General features: G+C 39.9%; 1 protein-coding gene across 7 annotated transcripts in view; it reads left to right on the top strand.

Moving 5' to 3' along the window:
* The window catches only part of ehbp1 (EH domain binding protein 1), a 160,362-nt gene that overhangs the window by 1,912 nt on the left and 135,385 nt on the right, over positions 1-23,065 (top strand). For all 7 annotated transcript variants that reach the window (XM_039783401.1, XM_039783405.1, XM_039783406.1 and 4 more), the window contains exons 3-4: positions 20,004-20,061; positions 20,179-20,274. In XM_039783401.1, coding sequence (XP_039639335.1) covers positions 20,004-20,061; positions 20,179-20,274 — 154 coding nt within the window. The remainder of the gene's footprint in view (positions 1-20,003; positions 20,062-20,178; positions 20,275-23,065) is intronic.

Below are 23,065 nucleotides of genomic sequence, written 5' to 3' on the forward strand. Positions count from 1 at the left end.
TTTTGGAACTATTATTATATTGATGTATAGAAAGCTAGCTAGGCCTGGGCAATATATCGATATTATATCGACATGGATATATGAGGCTAGATATCGTCTTAAATTTTGGATATCGTGCTATGATGCAAGTGCTGTCTTTTCCTCGTTGTAAAGGCTACATAACAGTAAAGTGATGTAATTTTCTAAACTTGAGTTTCTAAACTAGACTTACTAGCTGTTTTATTGTTTGCCTTTACCCACTTAGCCATTGTATCCACATTAGTGGTGATTATTTATCAAAACTCTCATTGAGTTAATATTTTGTGAAAGCACCAATAGTCAACCCTACATTATCGCGGCAATATCGGCATTAATGTATTTGGTGATTTGATTTTTTTCCATATCGCCCAGCTCTAAAGCTAGCTCAAACATCACAGGAGCTTAGTTGCATAGTCATTCATACCATTCTGAAATTCTGAAAACGACAACATTTTTTGTGAATTGTATAAATTAAGAAGTAGAAGAAGGTTTACCGGTAGTACCAAGTAGATTTTCATATACAAGGAATTTGCCTTTGTTTTTTTGGTGCATAAGGAAAATCAAATACTGCGAGAGTCAAGAATCATACAAATATAATATAATCACGATTATATATCAAGTACTAACTTTTTTTATTTACAATAAGACAATAAAAGTACAACCCAAAGATATTTCTGTTGTGAATGAATGAATGATATACACTGCAAGGAGGTGCAGGAGCTCTGAGGTGTGTTTTCAGAGGTGTGGGGAGATGAGTATGCTACACTTGAGCCTGCAGGTATGTGTCCGGTAATGAGTAAAAAGCAGGGACTTAGAAGCAAAGATGTAGCCTGCAGACATGGATTCTCAAGCAGCTTTCCGTATGCGTGACTAACTCAGCCCCGCAGAGCTTAGACCTGGGACAGATGTTAACGTGTTGGAGAATGGAATGAGAAAAATGTACATCTCTTCCCAGAGCAAAGGGTGGGTGGGCTCAGCACACTGTCGGTAATACGCTTTGTCTTGCAATCTAAGCAGAACCCTTTCGTTATTAAATGGAAGAAATATGTATATACAGCCATTTGTTGTTAGGTAATTTAGTTCTTGTCTATAGTAGTTTGTGATAAATTTAGCAACCCTTGGAAATAGATTGATAAGTGCTAAGTAAAAAGTAGCCAGTGTGTGATGCTACCACTCATCTTGAATTTCAGCTGTACTGCATAAAATAGTATTTAAATAACTTTGGATACAAGAGATTTCTGCCTTTACATTCAGAGTGTGGCTGAGAGTGTTGCCTCAGGGTCTTTGCTTGTCTTCGATTTTGTGTATGTGTGCATGCCTGGCTCAAAGTGTGCGAGAAAGCGTTGGCGTACACGTTCTGCCTTCCTTGGACTTCATCAGTACGGTATGTTATTGTTGCAGTGGAAACTTTCCATCTACGCAGAGGAAACAGTCCCCAGAGCTCAAATGGATCTGAAATCCTGAAGCCTTCAGAAGTGATTTTTGAAAACCTACAGTTCTTTCATTTCTGGCATCAGTAACTGGAAGAAAGGGTGAACACTTAGTGTGTCCATACATAAAGATGTGGGTGCTTTGAATGTACATTGTGTGAAATGTGAAAGCATTTTTCACACTTGGCTGACACTCAAAGGCTTAGTAGAATAATTTCTGAAGAATTTAGGGCACTTCAAATAATCAGTAGGTAAGAAGTTCAAGGGTCTTTTCTGCTGTATGTGGTTCTTCATGTGTGATTCCCATGCCTTAGGGCCGGGGTATACTCAATCAGAACTGGTTTGGACGATGTGCTATGACTGTCCTACCACGTCAGAAATCAAACCGCCTCACTCGAAGGCGCTTTGAAAAATTTTCCATCAAAGAGAGAGGGGTGACGCAATATTGTTTAAATATTCAGGCCACGTCCACACGTACCAAAACGATCTTTTTTTTACCCGTCTTCCCTGGATTCGTTTCAAGAATAGTTGCGTCCAAACGAATCCATTTGTAAATGACTCAACACGCTACTTCCTATTCCAAGCCTATAGGCGGCGCTGTTTCTGCTACAGAAATTCACCAAAAAAACGGAGAAGAGCAGTGTCACTTCCACTTCCCATCATAACATGGCTAGCTAGACTAACGCATAGACTAACGCTCTCTTAATACATCCATGGACTATAATAACTTTCACCACTGCTCATTTTATAAAGGCCGCCGCAAGAAAACGTGTCTTTGTTTACATTGTATAATGTGCTGTTGGATTGCTTTTTATTTTGCAATTCTGTCTGCCATCGGACATGATTGCAGCGCGCTAGCTAGCAGAGCTAACGTTAGCGCGCTAACGTTAGCTAACATCGGCAGTCAAACAAACATCAATGATCCATGAATGATGTCTTTTTGATAATCTTTTTGATAATCTTAATCAACTAGCTAGCTAGTTGATAAGTTGTCTACTTCTACTTTATAAACAACCCTAGCAGCTAACGTTAGCTACGTCGCAGCTGTAGCGGTCAGCTACTTTAGCGATGTTTAACGTTGGCTACATAACGTTAGCAATATATCTTGTGTAGAATCCAGGACCGGCAGGGCAGAGGGAAGTGTCAGGGAGCAGAGACAAAGTATTTAGATGAAGTGAGCTGGTTTGACCATGGAGATGGGATATGCTCGCTTAGCTTCACCGCAGTCGTGTGTGACCAGCAATAGTGCGGTAAGAGGTCAAGGGGTGTGGCGATGACACCAGCCAAACGAGCCGTTTTCGAATTTTTTCACCCTGAGACCAGGTTTTAAAAAAGTGCGTTTTCAGGATTTGTCTGGACGGTCGGCCCAAACGATGCAAAACGTGCGTTTGCACAAAAAAACGTTTCTGTGTGGACGGCCCCTCAGTCTCTCCTGGAGGTTAGGTGTGATCAGTCCCTTGACTCCTCTTATCATGTGGGTGTGGGGTGGAGTGAGCTTCTATGAGCTGTTTCATCCAGCCAGAATAAATGTTTTGGTGCTTGAATTTTCCTTAATAGTCTCAGGTAATGTGTCCTCTGTCTTTCTCTGGATATAACTTAATTCCAGAGTGGCCTTTTTTTAAGTACATTTCTTACATCTTACAGTAGTGTAGATGAGTTGCCAATGGCAAACACCATTACAAAACAGAGCATTGACCTGCCAGGTTACATGATGCATAATAATGTATATGGTTCTTTGCACAAGCACCATATGATAAGACATGTGCCTTTCTAAGAGGAGTCATAAGGTAGGAGCATCTGGGAATGTCACTTGGAGATAGAAACATTTTCTTTTTCTAGAAGCTTAAGATCTTGTTTATTTTCATCCTTGAGATGTAAGGAAAGTGGTGACAAACCAGGAGCCTAGGATTGGGGGAGATTCTATTTATCTATTTATTTATGCGTTTGTAACGTAATTTTCGGTCTTTAGCAGTCGCCCTAGTTGCTGTAGTCAACTCCTCTTTGGAGCAGAGGGAGTTAGCATTCCACTCACACACCCATTTCAGACTCCAGAATGAATTCGGACCAACTATTGAAACATTAATGAGTTCAGTGTTTGTGTTTGCCAGTGAAATGAAGCACCACTCACAGTGTTGCAGCATTGCCCCCTTTGAAACTTGATAGATAGCATCTTCGATGAATGAACAGTGTTTTATGTTGCCTTTCATCTGTAGCAGGTAATTATGATCATTCAGGCCTCCTTGGCACATAAGTAGCAATATTTTAAATTGTAGTTTGACCTATAGATATGGTTTAACTGACTTTGAACTGAATTTATGTTTATACTATTGATTTTCTGTTTGTGTCACACATTTCTGTGTACCATGGTGTTTTGCCTTGATAACCCTTGTGTTGTCTTCCCGTCAACCTTGAAAAAAACGTTTTTGAGGCCTTTTTTTCACAGTTTGTTTTTGATTTTTCCAACGTTTTAAATTGTAAAATTTTTCTTCTACACATTTTCAGCGCTTATTTCTACGTCCCATATTTTATGATATATAAAACAAAAATTGAAAACGGGTCAATTTGACCCAAAGTCAACACAAGGGATTTAAAGAGTTAGTTGTGGGTTATTAACTGTTAAAAGTTATAACTGTTAGTAAAAAGGATATGAAGTCAATAGGGGGTCCCCTCTAAATACAGTCACAGCTTGCCTCGACCATAGCGCTCTTCCGGGAAATGCTTTATTATAAATTTTGCTGCCTGTTGAAGAGTTACAACAGTTGTTTCAGATATGCACCTGTACGGCGGTATATGAAAAAATAATATTGCACAGGAAATTAAAACTAGTATATCGCCCGGCACTAGGAGCTATCATTACCTAATCACACATTTGAGAGGATGATGATGAAGTTCAATAACAGACTACAATAATTGATTGAAATGACAAGTTGTTACAAAGTATAATGTCATAGTATGGATGTACATATATCAGTCACATATATCCAAGTTGGAAAATATAATATGTAGGTGCACTGCTGTTAAAGGCTTTGCTTTTAAAATCATAGGTATGAGATTGCAATTGTGATTGTGAGTGACCCCACCTCTTTGTTTATCCCAACTGATGCCACCGACCAAGGGTCATTGGCTACACAAAGCAAATGTCATGCTTGTCATCATGTAGGCTATATTACGGTTTTTGTTCGAATGCTAAACGACAGTGGGCACAACTAGAGCCACATGTGCAAAACTCAAACTACAGTCTGCACAGCAGAAGTTCATGTGAACCAAACTCTAGTTTGTTTTTCATTGCTTGAACACAGTTTTCAAAACTCTACACACTTATCCTATGACTTAAACCACAACCTTCACAACTCTGTGGATTTACAGCACTTGGTAACACACGGCTGTCAAAGCTGTTAACCACACATTCAAAACAGAATGGATTTCAGTCTGGTGCATATCAAACACTGCTGATTGCAATTTCAACTGAAAGACTTGTTAGTGAACACATGCTGTATAGTGTATATAGGGAAAGCTCAGCAAGATTGTTTTGTAAAAAAAAAAAAAAAAAACACCAAATAAGAATGAAATAATTATACACTGTACCGTTAGAGAACCAGTAAACAGGTAAAAGAGCAGAAGATACCAATATGTCCACGTAAGATGTCTGAGGTTACATACACAGCTACAAAAAAGTGAAAAACACTATCTTTACAATAGTAAAACTGTGTTCTTACTGTTTTTTTCAGAAAGTAATGGAGGTGGAAGCAATGGAAACACCACATTCATTTGTATTTAGAGATGATGTACCTTTTTTTTTTTTTTTTTTTTTTTTTTTTTTTTTTAGCTTGTTTTCCATTCATTACATAAACTACTACAGGCAAAATAAAATGATATATCTATTGAAGCAAACTGATGATTTTCATTCCTTTTTGTTTCCTACAAAAACTGGTATGTTATAAAATAAAAATGTTCACGTGAAAGAATTTTGCTCTTTTCTTTTAAAGAAACTATTGAGTAGTGTGAAGTCACTTAAATTATTCAAACTGTAAAGATGAAAAGTTTGTAATTTGTGTTTGATGCTAGTGTTTTTACTCTTGGTGTGTTCTGAGTGATGGTGTGTTATCTAGATGAGGATTGTTCATAGTGTTTGGCTGCACAGAGTCTGTTTTGGGACATGTGTGTTAAGAGTTGTGTTGCTTGGAATGACTTTTGCAGGTGATGTGAACTGTTTAGCTCTGGTGACGGTTGGTAATGCAGACTGGAGTTAGAGTTTTGCGCATGCGACTCCAGTTGTGCCCACTGTCGTCTAGCAATCGACAAAAAACTAAGTCTGTTTTATCATCAACATAGGTGAGTGAACAAAAAAAGGGATATCTGGTGAGCATTAATTTTTGCATCTGTATGCTGTGTAAAAGCTTTTCTGTCCTCTGCTGGTTTTTGTTGTTTTTGTGCAGTGCTTTGCTATATTATGTTTACGGTACTCTGTTTTAGACTGAGCTGTATCATAATGTCTAGAAATATAAGCTTGTTGTAACCAGAGAGTTGTCGGTTCAAACCTTCAGATACAAGCAATACTGAGTGCAGTAAGTGAGGCACACTTTTTCTGTCGAGGTCGCAACCCCAACAGCGAAAGGCAACTCATTGTGAACTTGAGCAAGAATGCTGTTAGTATTCCCCTGAGGCCGGTGCTTTTAAACAAGAATGTGTTGCTAGTCAACCTGTCTGGTAAAATATAGTTTTGAAAACATCGTCTGAAGCCAACAAGTGTCATTGCTGCCGATGGACATGTTGACATGCATGGCGAGGATATGAGAGTTGTAAACTGGAAACAACACAGAGATGCTATTGATTACATGGTAATTCCATCTGGCTACATGCAAGCAGAGCTAATCTAGACTGCTTCCCTCACTGCCACATGACAAGACAGGGAGGTTAGATGTCTTCATATCAATAAAGGTCTGTGCAAAGCAACCCTGAAGAGACACACACACACACACACACACACACACACACACACACACACACACACACACACACACACACACACACACACACACACACACACACACACACACACACACACACACACCATCAGACATTTTCATAGGGATTTAGAAACTGAATGCTCACTTTCACCATACTCAAGCAGATTTACACGTCTCCTTCGGGGTGTTTGGTGGTCCCACTGTGAATTCCTGCGGTGTACGAAATGATTTTATTTTAGCATTTATCCTGAGGATTGTCATAGCATCACTGCAATGCTTGTCACACATTACCAGCCTATGTTGTTTATTCATTTTACATCTGAAGTAACCATGCTTTCATTATAAATGGATGGGAATGTCCCACTTGCACTGGAAATAGCTTTGCTAGGCTCTAGATACAAATGTCTAATTAATGAAAAGGAGATGATTTACTAGCTGTATAATTTTCTATTTAAAATGAATTATGTTTACATTAACCAGCATGATCCTATCAATGGGTCCTTGAGCAAAACACTGAAACTCTCCTTGCTCCCTAATTGTCACTGAATAAAAGTGTTGCTGAATGACAAAAGTGCAGAAGTGTGTAAATGAATGTCAATCCTGGACACCACCGCCCAAGCATCAGGCTGCCAGTTGAGTAATGGCTCACTATTTCATTGAAAGTGACCAGCGCGTGTCAGGCTGTGACATGTTGTCTTCTGTTGAACATGTGTGCATTATGGCAAGCGTCCATCATGTCTCTGCCAGAGAAACATCTTCCTGCCAACTTGGTCTGACGTGGCTCTCCATTCTATTCAAATTTGAAGGCCTTGACTCATTCCTGAGTATATGTCTGGCACCAGGCGATGCTTTCAATGCCAGGTTATAGTACGGTGCAGTCGTTTCTGTTGTGCAGAAATTCTGGGTGAAACCACACAATTTGGGTTATCATTGGCTATGAGCTTTTGGATTAAATAATGCACTTGCTTACATCTTTGGTTTTTCAAAGTGTTTCAGTGTAGTCTGATTTTTAAGGTTTCAGTCACTGATGTGTCTTTTTATGTTTTGCTCATGTGTTTCCATTAGGGCTGTGTATTGGCAAGAATCTTACGATACGTATCACGATGCATGTGTCCCGATTCAATATATTTTGATACTGCGCCTAAGTCTAAGTATAATTTTAGAAAAACTAATATTTAAAAAAAGACATGATGTTCATAAAAGTCGAAGATTACTTTAGGTAAACAATTCAGTACAAAGAAAATCAAACTGCCAGTTTGGGATTGTGGTTCACAGGTTCGTAGTGAGCAAATTTTGATATGCTAAAGTAGGCCAAAGTTCAGCCATAGCTACGTTGTTAGCTTCTAGCAAAAAGTCAGGCACTGCTAGGCAAGGACACTAGTGGTGCGTCCCAGCATAGCCATCTCGCAGTAGGGGGTTTAAACACAACATAAACGTGAACCACTGTCTTACATGAATATTTTTGAACATAAAAAAATAAATAAATAAATCGATATTGCCTTTTTGAAAATCTATACAGTATTGCACAATAAAATATTGCGATATTCAAGTGTATCCATTTTTTTTCTTACACCCCTAGTTTCCATAGTTGATACTTGAGTTGTTCTAATGTGTGTGCTTGCTTATCACTTCCTTAATTATAGCATTTACTTCTGATTTAACTGCAGATTGTTTTGTCTTCCCAATACAGCTTGCAGCTACTCATCTCCTCCTCCTGCGATCCTGTAATTGTTTTTGTGCACCAAGCCCACTGCTGTCATCAGGGGCAGCTCTCACACTATCATTAATACTCCTCTTTCCATTTTCTTCAGTGTCTTTCTCTGTACCACTCTTATCTCCTCTCCTTCTCCCTCTCTTCCTTTGTTACTCGATCTCACTGCCTCCCCTCACTTCTTTCTCTTTCGGATTGTGTCACTTTAATTGCTTTGCAGTGGAATCCGCCCAAGTGTAGTTGTTCTGTGCTGCAATTATGGACACAAACTAGCATTTACACACACCCTTCCACAAACACCAAGAGACGTGAAACATTGCAGGGTTGTGAATCAGTCAATTGGGTGTTAAATGTGATGAAAACTGTGCTGGTGTTTCTGTCTCTACAGGCAGAGAAACTCATCGCCCTGGAGACTGCTCAGAATTTATCAGCCTGCAGAGCGGTGCTGCCGCATCTGCTGGCTGATAAATGCGTACTGTATGTGTGTCAGGATGGCGAAGCAAAACCACAAGCCACAAGTGTACTGGCATTACATTCGGGAAACCTTGTTCTTAGAAAAATTAGCTGGTGCAGGTGGGATCTAGGAAAGCTCATCTTCTGTTTTTTCCATTCAGTTTGTTTTCCAGGCAAAATAACTTTTATGAGTAATTAACTTTACTGCTGAAGCTTCAGTCGCCTGACGGCTCATGTATCATTGCCTTAAGAAATGGACATTGCTGTCCTCACCAGGGCTCCTTGTTTCTCTGCTGTTGGTGCTCTTAGGCACATGATGGCTGTGATTCCTACTGTCAGTCTCTCTCCAGGGCTGTTAGCAAGCTGGTATAGGGAGAGTTGTTGTTAAGGGAGGGGAGATTTTTTATTATCTCATTAACCCTATCCAAGGCAGCTTCCTATCATTCCCTTCTTTATTTCAGAGATGCTCCTAAACACATGCTCTAAGGGATTCCTACTGTGCTTGATCTCTCCGTGAAGCTTTCATTGTGCTATCTTGTCGTGTAGAAGTAAGGTGTATGTTGACTGCTGTTTGTGCTTATTTTGCTGTCCTGTATCAAATTGCTTTCTGAAGGTATCTCTTCCTTCTAATTTTTACATTCATTTAGTCAGGGACCGTTTTTCTTTTGCGCAAGCACATAGACTCCATCATTGTCTTGCTCTACACTTGACTTGATGTTGATGGATACCTGTATAGAAGCCAACATTTGCATGAGTGTGATTATCTGTCTTGTTTCCTAGTCATGTGAGTTCAACCGTGAAAAGATAAACATGCATTGCTTTTAGTTTGCCCTCTCCGAGGCCTTTTCCAGACATACAGTTAGGCTGAATCCCATTTCTCTGTCTTACCCCTTCGTCTTACCCCTAGCCCTTGTCCCTCGAAACCGAGTGGTAAGGGCTAGGGGTGAAAACATACCCCTATGAAATGAGACACCACTTGGTTATGGTTACGTCGTCATACATCATACATACTGCTATGACCGACTGCTACCTGTTGTGGAATTTTCCTCACGTTACTCTGTCCTCTGTGACTGTCTACATCTAGAAACCAAGCTGCGCGGTGCAGGCAGGGATTGGCTCATGGAGACATGTGATCAGACAGTGGTTTATGGAGCGCTAGATTGGCTTTGCAAAAACTGTTCTATGAAGGGAATGACGCATTTTAAATATCGCTCGAGCACGCAAATTTGATCGTGGGAAGCCAAAATCGTGATCGTGAATAAAATTCGATTAATTGTGCAGCCCTATCACACACACATATTAAAAAGGCACTCAAATGTATAAAACTAAAAAAAGACACAAGACCACAAACAAACAAAAAAACTACAGCTATTCTGAAATTCTAGACCACAGTCTGATGCCTGTTGGCCAGTCACTTTTCCCATTTCTTTCATTAATGTCCCAGGGCTCCAGACTGCGACCAAATGGTTGCATTTTGCGACCAAAATTTTAGTGTGCGACAAAATTTTACATCCAGTCGCACATGTGCGACCAGTAAATTTGCCCCCTTTTTAAAACGTTAAACGTGGAAATTTCGGAACCTGAGAGCGTGTAAGCACAAAGCTTATCTGTTCTCTCCTAATATATCCATGGTCCTCTCTGCATCGTGACAGAGAGCGGAGCTCCGGCACGCACACACACACGCGCAGAGGTGCGGACGGAGCAGACTCGTCGGATCTGCAGTTTTGTTGAAGTCACAGTTAGTCACGGAAATGCCGATAAAGTGGTTGCAAGTGTGGTTACATTTTTGTTAAAACTTCACACAGACAGTGTTTGCTGCGATATATTAATATCGAGGCGAAAGAGGTCGCGGGGCTGTTGACGTTACACTTCCTCTGAGTCAAGCAGGCACAACGTTGGTTTATCTGCCCTGGGGACTGACTGACAGGCTGAAGGCAGCTTGATTTCTACAGCACCCCTCAGCAACAAGGCAATTCAAAGTGCCTTACATTAATTAAAGAGCAAATAAAAGCGGTCATGATGAGAATGAAACAGGCTAAAAAAGAATAATATTAATACAAGAATAAAAGTTACAGTGAGTAAGAAATTAATAATTATTCAATTCAAGGTTGTAGGGCAGGTTTGGGAGGAGAGAGGGAGGGGTTTATTTTTAGTTTAGTTTAGTAGCCTAAACAATGCATGTTTAATTTTAAGTTGAATTCATTGTAATTGTAGACTGGAGACTAGAGCTGGTATATGTTTTAAATAAATGTACTGTCATGACAGCAATGGTGCTGTCGGTTTACCTTCTATGTTGCATCTTCAAAAGTGCAAAATAAAATGTGAAACTAAATTTGAAACAGCACATTGTAATTTCTGCATCTATTATCAAAGTGTTTATTAGTGATACAGTGGAAATTAGTATAAATGTGAATATTTGGTTAGCATGTTGATTTACTGTGTGTGCCCCTAAATTTTGTGGTTGCGCCCCTAAAATTTTCAGTTGGGGGCCACTGTGCTCCTAGTGAAAAAAGTTAGTCTGGAGCTCTGCTGTCCTGTATCATAACAAACAACAATGTACAGGTGCATGAACAGGAATGAATTACACATGATTACAATAATACAGTACCAATACAATAATGAATGGCTACAACATGAACGCAGAAACTTCTGCTCGTTTTCAGCCCGAAAGCGGATCAGCTGCCGGGTTTCCTCCTTCCTGTGTGATACAGGACGGTATATGTAAAGCACGTATCGATGTCTCCAAAGCAAGTAGTGTTATTCACCGATATCTAACGAAATTCGCTGCTAATGGGAGTTTAGTTAAAACTGTAGACGTGCACAGAGTCCATTCAAGGCAGAGAAATGCGGGACTGTTGCAAATCAGCAATGTAACGTTAGCGCTAGCCTAGCAAACTAGCGATTTTTAAAAACGTTTCAATTAAGAACATGGTTGCAAATATATATGTACAGGACTGTGTAGAGCACAAAACCGTCGTAACTTTTAAATCAGTTCTTTAAGCCGAAAATACTTACATTTATGGGACTCTGGTTGATCTGGCCGCCATTGTTCCGGTTGCGCAGTGTATTCTGGGTACCCCTCGGTTTCAAGTAAGCTCGGGACTTTGCTTGGTTTTAAGGGGTATCTACCCCTTCCCCTTAGCCCTACCCCTCAAACAAAAACGAGAATTGGGATATCCCTTACTCTCACGTGAACGCGCACAACTAAGGGGAAGGGGTAAGGGGAAGGGGTAAGACAGAGAAATGAGATTCAGCTTTAATGTGGACTCCCCCACCACTGCACAAATCTAGTAATAAGAGAGGAATGAAAGCGCAATGGAGATGAGCCAGGAACCTAAAGCAACAAGACAAAAAGATGCATACCATTCCCAATATGTACACTTGTCTTGGAGCATATAACACATGGACTTCACAAGTTGAAGTGTGTTGTGCCTCACAGACAATGGCCATTGTTTTTATTGGATATCTTTCTAGAATTTAGTCAACTTAATAATCTCAGCACAGACAATTTTATTTTCCAGCAGCTCTTAAAATCTTTCTGTGGAGAGAGTTTTACCCTTAACCCATAGGCCAGTCATGTCAGCAAAGAAACATTTCATTTTCTTCTCCTGGCTGTCAGTCATCACCACGTAGAGTTGACAGTTTCCTCTTCTCTGCCCCCTATTTCTCAGGGGGTAAGATTTAAATAACTCCCTCAGGGCAGATGGAGCTTCTGATCTTTTATCTATCCAACTTACCTGCTTTATTGTTTGTAACCCTTCTTAGCCATGGCATCTATAATTGGCCACACTTTATCTCCTGTTAGTTTATCTCTATATAGTACATACACTATATAGTCTCTCTCTGCAGTTAAGCTCTCAGCTACATGCAGCTGACTTGAAACAAATCTGGCTGCTTACTGAATGTAAAATGCAGCTGCTTCAAAAAGAGTCTTCATTCTTGATGTCTTCACGTCCTCACTGGGAAGTCTGGAGCAAATGTCTGGAAATGTTGTCAAGTCCCAATTCGCACACTACTATTTAGCTTTTTCTTAGTTGTAGATCATTTGTCTCATCAGATACTTTATTGGTGTTAACAATAGTATTCATCAAAAGTAGTGATATGACACAGCTGAATCCAACTGGGGAATAGGATTGGTGAAATGTGTTAATCATCTGTGACGATCTTCAAATCTGGCAATACATCATATGAAAGAAATGTAAAGTTTGGAAAGTTTTGCAAATTTGGAAAAATGGTCTATAATAATGGTTGGTCTCTGATCTAATAAATGCCGTGCTTGGTGCCAGTCTTGCTGAACTTTTGAAATCTTTGGCGCCAGGAAAATGTAATGTAATTTACAGAAAATTAACATATTTAAAGCTCGGTAAAGAGACGTTTACTGTCAGCATGACAATATAATGTCATATACACACACATTGTCACACTTTATGAACAGTCTTAATATTTTTGTGTAATGCAGTCATTTTAATTTGATTGAACAACATGTTATAGTTACAGAGAGTAGCCCAGCCACACATCTGGCTGTAGTTACAAATAGGGCTGGGCGATCTGGAGAAAATCAAATAGCACGATATTTTTGACCAAATACCTCAATATTGATACCGCAACAATATTGTTGTTGACTATTGGTGCTTCCACAAAATATTTACACAATGAGATTTTTGATAAATAATCATCAGTAATGTGGATATAATGACTAAGTATGTAAAGGCAAATAATAGAACAGTTACAACAGTCTGGTAAGTTCAGAAAATGACAACTTTACTGTAATGCAGCCTTTAAAACCAGGAAAAGACAACACTTATGCCATATTACAATATCTAAGACGATATCTAGTCTGCTATCACGATATCGATATAATATCAATATATTGCCCAGCTGTATCGCAGTCACACATGCACAAACGATCAGTTTCATTTTAAGCTCACCAACATATGATATTACTATATCCAAAATCAAATATGATATCTAGTCTCATATCACAATATCGATATATTGCCCAGCTCTAGTTACAAACCTACAATACCCACACATGCAAACAGCCGGTGCATGCAAGCAGAAGGTGTGGGAGCTTTCACTCCACTGGCGTTAGTGCTTTCAACGCTAACTCTGTGTCATTGACCCAGCTCATGGTTGCAACATACACACTGACTGAAGGAGGGACTGTCAGTGTAGACCAGAAGAACACTTCTAATTTTGGTGTCACTTTTAAAATGTTCCCAATACACACAGATCCTGGTGTCTTCAAGTCAGATTGACAGTTTTTTTTGTCCTTTAGGTCCATCTTTAATTATGTGTTTACAATGGATTCCAGCGTTTTTAATGGCAGACAAATTGTCCATAGTAACTTCTCAAACCACTTTCACAGCATAATCCACTTCTTCTTTATGCTCAGTTCAGTCCTTATTTTAACAAAATATGGGTAAAGACACAGGCCTATATATAAATTAATATATAGACCTATATATTAAAAGTGATGAAACGGAGACAAAACAATAGATGAGATTTTTGCTGGTGAGAAAGATTGGAACTCCAGAGGCTCATCAAAAATCTCATCTAAGGTTAAAAGAAATAAAACCAGAAGCTGATGAATTTTAAAATGGAAGCAAATTTGTTGAACAAATTAATTCAAACAAAGTAAGAGTCTTTGCTTGATGGAAAGCATACAATGAGGAAGTTCAGATACAGAAAATGATCCTCATAGGGACAGTGGATAGGACAGGCTTTGAAAAATGCTTGCCTATCACACCCTGTTAACATTGCATTATACAGACTTAATGAAGATGTGTTAGGGGTGTGACTCTTCACTGTTCTCGCGATTCGATGCGATTACGATTATCCTACACGTGGTTTTCATCAACACATTCAAGCAGTCAGATGAACTCCCCCCCCCCCTTTTTTTTTGTCTGCTCTTAAAAGGACCCTTCTGAATGTAGCGGAGTCTGAATACAACGGAGAACAGACAAAAGACAAAAACAAAAAAAGCAGCGACCAGAAAATCAACAAGCAACATCTGGATGCTATAATCGATCAGGGCTGGGATGATGTGTCGACGTAATCGATTACCTAAATGCGTTGACACAACTAATTTGCGTAGAAATGTTTTAGCCTAATTGGGTGGGGAGAAAGCTATGCCTCTCCAGCTTCTCCCGTAGCTCTGGCTAGATGTCCAGCACTGACTTGAGTGTGAGGTAAACTGTGCTAAATTGTTCCCCCCCCCATCTGTAGCACGGTCTTCCATAATTGCGCAACCAGGCCAGATTGTTTCAGATATCTCATGAGTCCTTTATAACGTGAGTTATAACGGCCCACGTATTAAAAAATTGTCTGGTGTAATCGTGCTCGGGCTCATAATTCCAGTTAATGTGTCGGGCCGGCTTTACTCCCAAGCATGTGCGATTATCAACATAGTGACACGGAATGTGTTCCCAGTAGTAGCCCAACGGTACGTTAGTCGGTTGATTCGTTTGAATGTCCCGCTATGACGTAACATTAAGCATCATCAAACGCTGTCAGTCGGCAGTGTTATTGTTGCAAAGAGTTGCACTTTTTTACTGTAAGATTAAAGGGAGAAGAGCTTGGATGTTAAACAAGAGCTTATTCATTATTTTACCTACTACTGTTAAAAAAAAGAAGCAAATACAGGCTACTCTTTTTGCACTTGCTCTCTTTTTATTTTTGTATTCCTCCTGAAAGTGACTTTATTTTGTTGTTGGATTGATAGCCTACATCTGGCTTCAGGTTGCACTACAACTTCATTTTACTTGGAACAGTGCAGTGTTAAACAACTTTAATAAATAGAGATTTGAACCTTATTGAAATTTGTTTTGTGTAAATTGTTAATTGAGCAATGGGAAAATAATTGCAGATTTGAAAAATGAATCATTAGATTAATCGAAAAAAGAATCGTTTGGGACAGCCCTATAATCGATTATGCTCTGTCACTGCATCAATCCTGAATCATCCACGTCCCATACGGACCAAAGTGCGGAGTGGGGACTGGTAGCTGGAGAGGTGCCAGTTCACCTCTTGGGCGCTCGTCCATGTGCCGCCCCCTCACTCTGACATCTCTCCATTAGTGTGTATATCATGTATAGGTCCTGAGCACGTGTGTGTATTTCAGACCTGTGTGTAATGTGTGTGCAACTGTACTAACAGAGTAAAAATGTGAATTTCCCCTTGCGGGATAAATAAAGGCATGTCTTCGTCTTCTAAAAATAAGCTCATCGGGACATCCATAACTGTGTTCATCGCTTGGTTATGTTTTATCGCTGTGCCACTGAACTAAACTGTGTGGGTGTGCTGTGGTGTGTGTTTGTGCGTGTTTGTTTGTTGCTGGTCTGGGGGCCGTCATATCAAATGTGAAGTGGTTCCTTCCTCCTGCCTACAGGAAAGATAGGGCTGCCGCAATATCCTGACACACCCTCCACTTCCAACCATGCAGGCAGATAGACATGCACACAGAGCCTCAAGTGTTTAACCACAAGCACATTTAAGCTGCCAAACTAATTTCTTTGATGAGCAAGCTTTATTTTCTATGTCTGTTTGAAGTGGTACATATTATCTTAAGAGCTAGAGGTCACAGGATGATTTCATTTTTGTAAAAATGTCTGTTCCCCTGAGCTTTTGACTAACCTTTCAATCGTGTCTTCCTTCTGATATCCATCTGATGGAACAGATTTGCTTCGTTTTGAACCAGTGCAACTCTGCAGTCTACACTTGCCCCACTTCATTTGATCTTTATGTGCGTAACTGCAGCCCAAAGTGTCTTTTTACGAATTTTTTTTTTTTTTATACCTGTGACCATGAGCACATGATTTTGTATTGAGCTGTAAGTGCGGACATAATGCTTTTAGAGTGCTTAGCAGTACTGTGCCCGAGCTGATACATTGTAGACACAGACAAAGAACTGTAGCTGCGGCTCTGATGCTGTCTCCACTGCATAGCTAGTGCAGACAAGGTGTAACACACTCACAAAATTACATTCAAGTAGCATTGAGCCAACTGTAGAATTGAGATTGTAGAAAATTTAGTAATTTAATTGTAGTAATGGCACTATATGTAATGAGATGTATATCTATCGATCGATCGAGATTTTACAGACTGCATCATACAGAGGTAATCAGGGTATTCCTGTTTGATAAATGCAAGAGGAGCTCACACGTCGTGGAAGCAAATTCTGAAATACAGAGACTTTTGTTACATGTTTACATCCAGTAAAATCCATCCAATAAAATGATGGGAAACACTCTGAGCCTTTCAGGCACTCAATCAACAGTGCAGAAAATTTACTACCAGATTATTATAAAGAACCATCTGTATTGCTAAATGTTTAATAAACCCTCCATTAACTCGTTTACCTCTTTTCCTAACACAATAATAGTGTAAACTAAAGGCCTTAATGTTAAAATAGTGTATTTATATGAGTGAGAGCTGCTGAACACACATCATGATGAACACATACTTTAAATGTCTTTTTTTCAGGCCATCTTTATCACACTTGTTTTTTTTCTGTTGTGGCATTCCTCTCTGATGGCTCATTGATTCCTATTAAACACAAAAAGAACATGCAGTCCAGAGGTGGAAGCTGGATGTGGGAAGAAATCAGTTAGCCTGCAGACACATGGTTTACATTTTTCTCATAGTACAGCCGTACGCACGGTACAAAGGGAAAAAAAATAAGAGGGTGATATTTAGTGTGTGTCTTCATGCTCTCTGCTATGGCCTGTGTTGTTGGACAATAGCTTCTCTATGTGAAGCCTCTCCTCAAGGCTGAAATTGTTGCCTGTCATTCTCCCTCTCTTCTCTCTTTTCCTCACTCTTCTTTCTTTCCCTCTCTTTCTGTTTTCTTCTTTCTTCCCTCTTTTACTCTCTTTTCCGTGTTTTCTCTCTCTCTCTCTGTAACACAGTCTGTCATTCTTTTCCTAGAATGGCTGCTTTGCTGTTGTTCTGCAAGAGTCTTTGACATAAGGACCCCTGCACACATAAAGCCAGCGTTGTGCTTGCCTTGCTTAACACTGGAGTATGTGCTCATAAACCCATTGATGTTGCCACAGATGTAGAGGTTCAACTTCACCTACCACATGTTGATGTCCATCCGTATTTGGTGCTATAAGGGGACTTCACCTTTTACTCAGGGTCCGGGAGCCATAATGTTGAAGAATAAACATGTCAGTGCTCTCTGGTGCACAATTTATGTAATGGAGACACAGTTCCTAAATTACTTGAACCATATCTTTGGCATTTCTGTATTTCAATTTCTTGTTACTTATAGTCTACCAATGTATCTGTAATGAGATAATATCGGCCCAGACAAATTATCGGTCATGCTCACACAGAGCCTAACAGAAGGTTAGAATTGGTCCGTGTAAGTTAATTTGCTCCTCTTCATTTCTCAATTGTAAGGTCAGACTTAGTCTGGAGAGCTCAAGAGCATTGGGCAAATACTTGCCAAATCAGGGACTTTAGATGAAATCGTGGTTTGACCTATTTACTAGCATTTGGGGTTTTTATGAAGCCACTTCATCCAGATAAGCCAGGGTCAGGTCCTGACAGCTTGGTTCAGGTCATGGCCGAAGCCCGATCCACTTAATAAGTCGTCATCATCATCATCATCGTCATCTGGCTGGTGCTGATCCAGGGCATCCCCATAAAAATCTAAATATCAGTATTAAAGATTGAATGTTACTAGTAAGTTATACTTTTAATATACTGTAGGAAATAAACATGTCAGCTTTAGAACACACACACACACACACACACACACACACACACACACACACACACACACACACACACACACACACACACACACACACACACTCTTTTACAATACACACACACCACGACAAAGAAGCAGGTCCAGACTTGCTGGCTAGTTGCTTTGCCTGTGTTTTGGATGAATTCTTAGGCTGACTTTAATATAATATATAGCGTATAGAAAGGAAAACTTTCGACAGTGCCTAGTTTTGTCTGAGAAAGTCGGCTAATGCTGTGTAAAAACATTGTCCCTCAGTGCGTTTTAATATTTACAGTTCATATCTTAAATCAATTATTATAAATTACAGATATGCTCGATCATAATGGATGCGCTGATATTAGCAGAGTGGACCATAACTGCTACACTGTATTGCGCTGTTGCACTGAGTACACCTTTAGGCTATATACTATGCAAAACAATGCACTTAAGACTAGGTAACTTTTTAGGAGACCCATGTCTCTCTTGTATTCACATCACACGTCTACTCTGTTATATGCCAAAGATGTATCCCTTGAACCTTGACGAGCATCCTTATGCAGATATTCTGTTTTAACACCCTGACTATGTTTCTCTGTTTAACTTTAATGTAAAAGAGAGTTAAAATGTTGGGAGAGGTGACACAACAAACTATCTTTATTAGGGATGCACCGAAATGAAAATTCTTGGCCGAAACCGAAAACCGAAAAGGAGGAAACCAAGACCAAAAACCGAAAGAAATTATGCCAATTATTAGTACCATTGCATTTATGGCTATGACTGTGTACTAGCTTTACTTAAATCAAGGCATTGCAATTGTATAAATGAATAGAGAGACGAGTCTTTTTTTCTGCGCTCTGATTTCCTGCGCTGGGCGCTGCTCCGTGCGCGCTCCTTCTCCACGCAGGTTCTCCACATCCATCGCGGCCTGGATCATTTCTCGTGCGCCCTGCTTTATTTCCGCATCCAAGTAATGGTCTTTATAACGCGGATTAAGTACAATCGCGATGAAGTGCAGAGGATCCGAATAGATCTCACTGAAACGTGTGCTGACAGACTCTAAGAGCGTACTTTTCACTGTTTTCACTCCGTGGTCCGTCTCAACCTATTTGCTTAGGAGACGCTTTGCAGGTGGAACGGATCGGGTACTGACACACGTGCATGTTGCGGTTTCTGTTTGCGTCATCACAAAAATTTCGGCAGTTTTGTTTCGGTGATAAAAGTATTTTGGCCGAACATTTTCGGTGGCTGAATATTCGGTGCATCCCTAATCTTTATGACATATAGGCTATGTTGTCTGTGGGAGGGAGTATTTCACTTGCATTTTGGACTGCTATTACATTGAATTAATTTGTGACTGTCGGATTACGTGCATGTGTGTGTGTAGTCCACAGAGACAAGTCGGGGTTTAGCTGTGTCTCATGATTTATTCATACCATGAGTGGCTGTGCAGGTGTGTGTATGTTTTATATTTGGTGTTTGTGTGTGTGCGCGTACAGCAATAGGCATATCAGGCTTTTAAAACTTTAGGCATTAAGATACAAGCTGATCAATTGGACTGACGTTCTCAACATGTTAATGTCTAGGCAGTTGGTAGATGTGTTGACACAGACGGGTGGATTGATGAATTAATACCTTTTTTTTTTTTGTCTTTTTTACTCCTCTGTCTTTTCAATCCTTCCAAACAGGCAACCAGACAAACTGGTGGTGGTTTGGACACGCAGGAGTCGGCGGAAATCCTCCAAGGTTTGTATTTGATGAGTTGCATTCTCAAATAAAAATAAATAAAGAGTAAAACAAAGCGAGTTTCTCACTAGCAATTGCAAATATAATTCTCTGTTCTTTTGTCCCTCTATACTACAGGCCCACAGCTGGCAGCCTGGCATCAAAAATCCCTACAGAGGAGTGGTGGTATGGCCTGTACCAGAGAACATAGAAATCACGGTCACTCTTTTTAAGGTAGGCTACAGCTGTTTAATTAGCACTGAGACAGCATTTCTATGTTTAAGGTGGACTAGGGTTGTTAATAAGACATGAGGGTCTTTATGCCATTGAATAGCATACTCTCACCTTACCTAGATTGTTAGATTCAGCAGGAATTGTTGACTTACTTTTAAGATGTTTGATTTAAATAAATGGGCAACATTCATTTTTTTTTTTTTTTTTTACTGCATGAGAGACATTTCTTATAAATAAGTATTAGATGAATGATATTAAGGGTGGTTTCACACCTATAGTTTGGTGGACTCGGCACGATTCAGGGGTGAAGTTGCAACATTTTTCATTTGGTTCGGTTTGCTTTCACACTGCACTCTGTTAAACGCTCCAAACAATGTAAACAAATGTCACGCGGTCGAAACGGTGGCTTGTTTATTGGACAGAATATCAGAGTGAAACTCGCCGGCACTTCTGGTCTCAGAAATAATGTAGCAACACCAAATTTATAACGTCTTGGGTTTTCTGGTTCTGCTTTAGTGTTGCTATAATATATTTTAGAAGACGGCGAACAATATGAGCAGCTGACAGACAGCGAGTGACGGACCGAGAGAGATGATGATGTCACACATACGACCAGCGATGTGTGCTGAGAACAGCTTATGGATCTAAAAGTTATCATCCCTAAACCCTCCTGTTGTCCTTGGGTCAAATTTGACCCCTTTTAAAAATGTCTATATCAGAAATATGGGTTTCTTTTTAACCAAATTACCACAAAAAAGGATGGATTCCATAAAACACTCTTTGCAAATACAATTGATCACTTTCATTGAATTTCGGGTGAAAATGGAAATGGTTTCAAATCAGTATCCTGACTAAACTCACCCACTCAACATACGTTCGTCTGATCTTAACTATTAGTCAAAATAATTCATAATTTCTGCTTTTTTAATTATATATAAATGAGGTTTATTGACCATGAATTCCAAAAAGTAGTGTAAAACTAGTGGTAGTAAGTTGGTAAAAAAACGTCAGAAAAAGCGACTGAAATGTGAAAAAAAAAAGTGTTAATCTTTTTGAGGACAACACAGGGGTTAAATCATATGTAAGTCTGTAAATTGTGTGCAAGGTTGAAATTGCATGATAGTTAATGCTCTGTTTTTGGTTCACTTCCTGTATTTGGGTCGGATCGCTTTCACACCTGAAGTGAACCAAATTCTAGTTCACTTGGAAACGAACCGAGACCCCCGTTTATAAGAGAACCAGAGTTTGTTTGTTTGATCCGCACCACAGTTCGGATGAGCTTTCACACCTGTGTATAATAATACAGTTGTGTCTGTAAATGATACAATTGTACAGATGATATCGGTGACTGTACCTGGCTTACATGATGGGTCTGTGTGCTGACAGGCTAGCCTAGAGCTCAGTTTCTTGTTACCTCTCTTAGTCAAGTAGACCTCCTGCCAAAAATACTGTGTGTTAAAGGTACGCATGGAAAAATGTCCAACTTTCATGTGCACTGGCTCCGTTTTCTAGGCCTAGGCTTGTCTAACACTGCTGTACAGTGTCTCTCTATTCTGGGCCCACTTCCACTTCCTGTCCCAGAGGAAGTAATAAAGCTGTTTTTGTAATGAGAAACAAAGCAAAGCCACTAAATGAACAATTCCCCCACATCTGTTTGATTAAGCCACATATAACATCATCTCTGCTATCTAAAGGCTTACCGTCTTTGTTCAAACAAAGTTTTGTTGTTTTATTCTACTACAGAAGCCAGCAAAAATCTAGCAAAATCTTTTCTTTTTTAAAGGGACACTCTACCAGTTTTACAAATGAAAGTCAGTTCACTCATCAAGAAGAGACCTAATCAACCTTAAAATAGCTGTATAATGTCCTTTGTGGCCCTGATGACATAATCAGGGTTATAATACAAATTTATGATGGAAAGCCTGCACAAGAAACCAAGGGCATTGATTTTGAAATACATAGGCATTTACTAGGGGTGGTACGGTTCATGAAAAAACACTCCAACCGCTCGGTTCGCTAGTCTCGGTTCGGAGCGTGTGTGTACCGCACGGTTCGTCAGTACACTGTTAATGTGCACTAACCTCTTACTGCCGTAGTGCCCACTTTCGACACCTATGTTAAAACAGTTACTGGAAATGACGAGCGGGATTGGCGTGACAAACACAACCCATGGCAGCTGATTGGACGATTGCGTCACATGGGTCTGGCTGGTCCCAAATTTCAAAGCCAGACTGTCATGGCGGCTCGTTCAGAATCTATATATGTCAATGTTCAGAATACGATCTCATATTGTACTAAAATAGTTTACCGAAACGTGTTTCTGAAAACATTTTAAGCGAGAAATAGGCCGTGCAGTTGCTGAATCTGTCTTCATTTCAGATCGACAAAGGTCAGTTTAAAAGATTTTCATCAGATTTTGAGAGACACCGAGTCGACCGCTCCTCAAGTGGAGTGGGGTGCCGCTGCAGGTCACGTCACGTCACCTGCAGAAATGTCAAGTGGGAGAGAGGCTGCCCAGAGCTGGAGGATGCGCCAGCGTCGTTTATAGTCTGGTGTGTGGGAACATTTTGGATTTCACGTTACCTATGATGAAATAAAACAATATAGAACTGCCACTGTGTGCACGTTTTGTGCAACATGCATTCAATATGCTAATTTTAGCTATATGCTGAAGTATATTCTGGAGTGATAAAGAAAAAATAAGAACCGTACTGAACCGAAAACCGTGACCCTAAAAACGTGATACGAACCGAACCGTGGGTTTTGTGAACCGTACCACCCCTAGCATTTA

This window comes from Perca fluviatilis, chromosome 19, assembly GCF_010015445.1.
Source record: "Perca fluviatilis chromosome 19, GENO_Pfluv_1.0, whole genome shotgun sequence".
Lineage (NCBI taxonomy): Eukaryota > Metazoa > Chordata > Actinopteri > Perciformes > Percidae > Perca > Perca fluviatilis.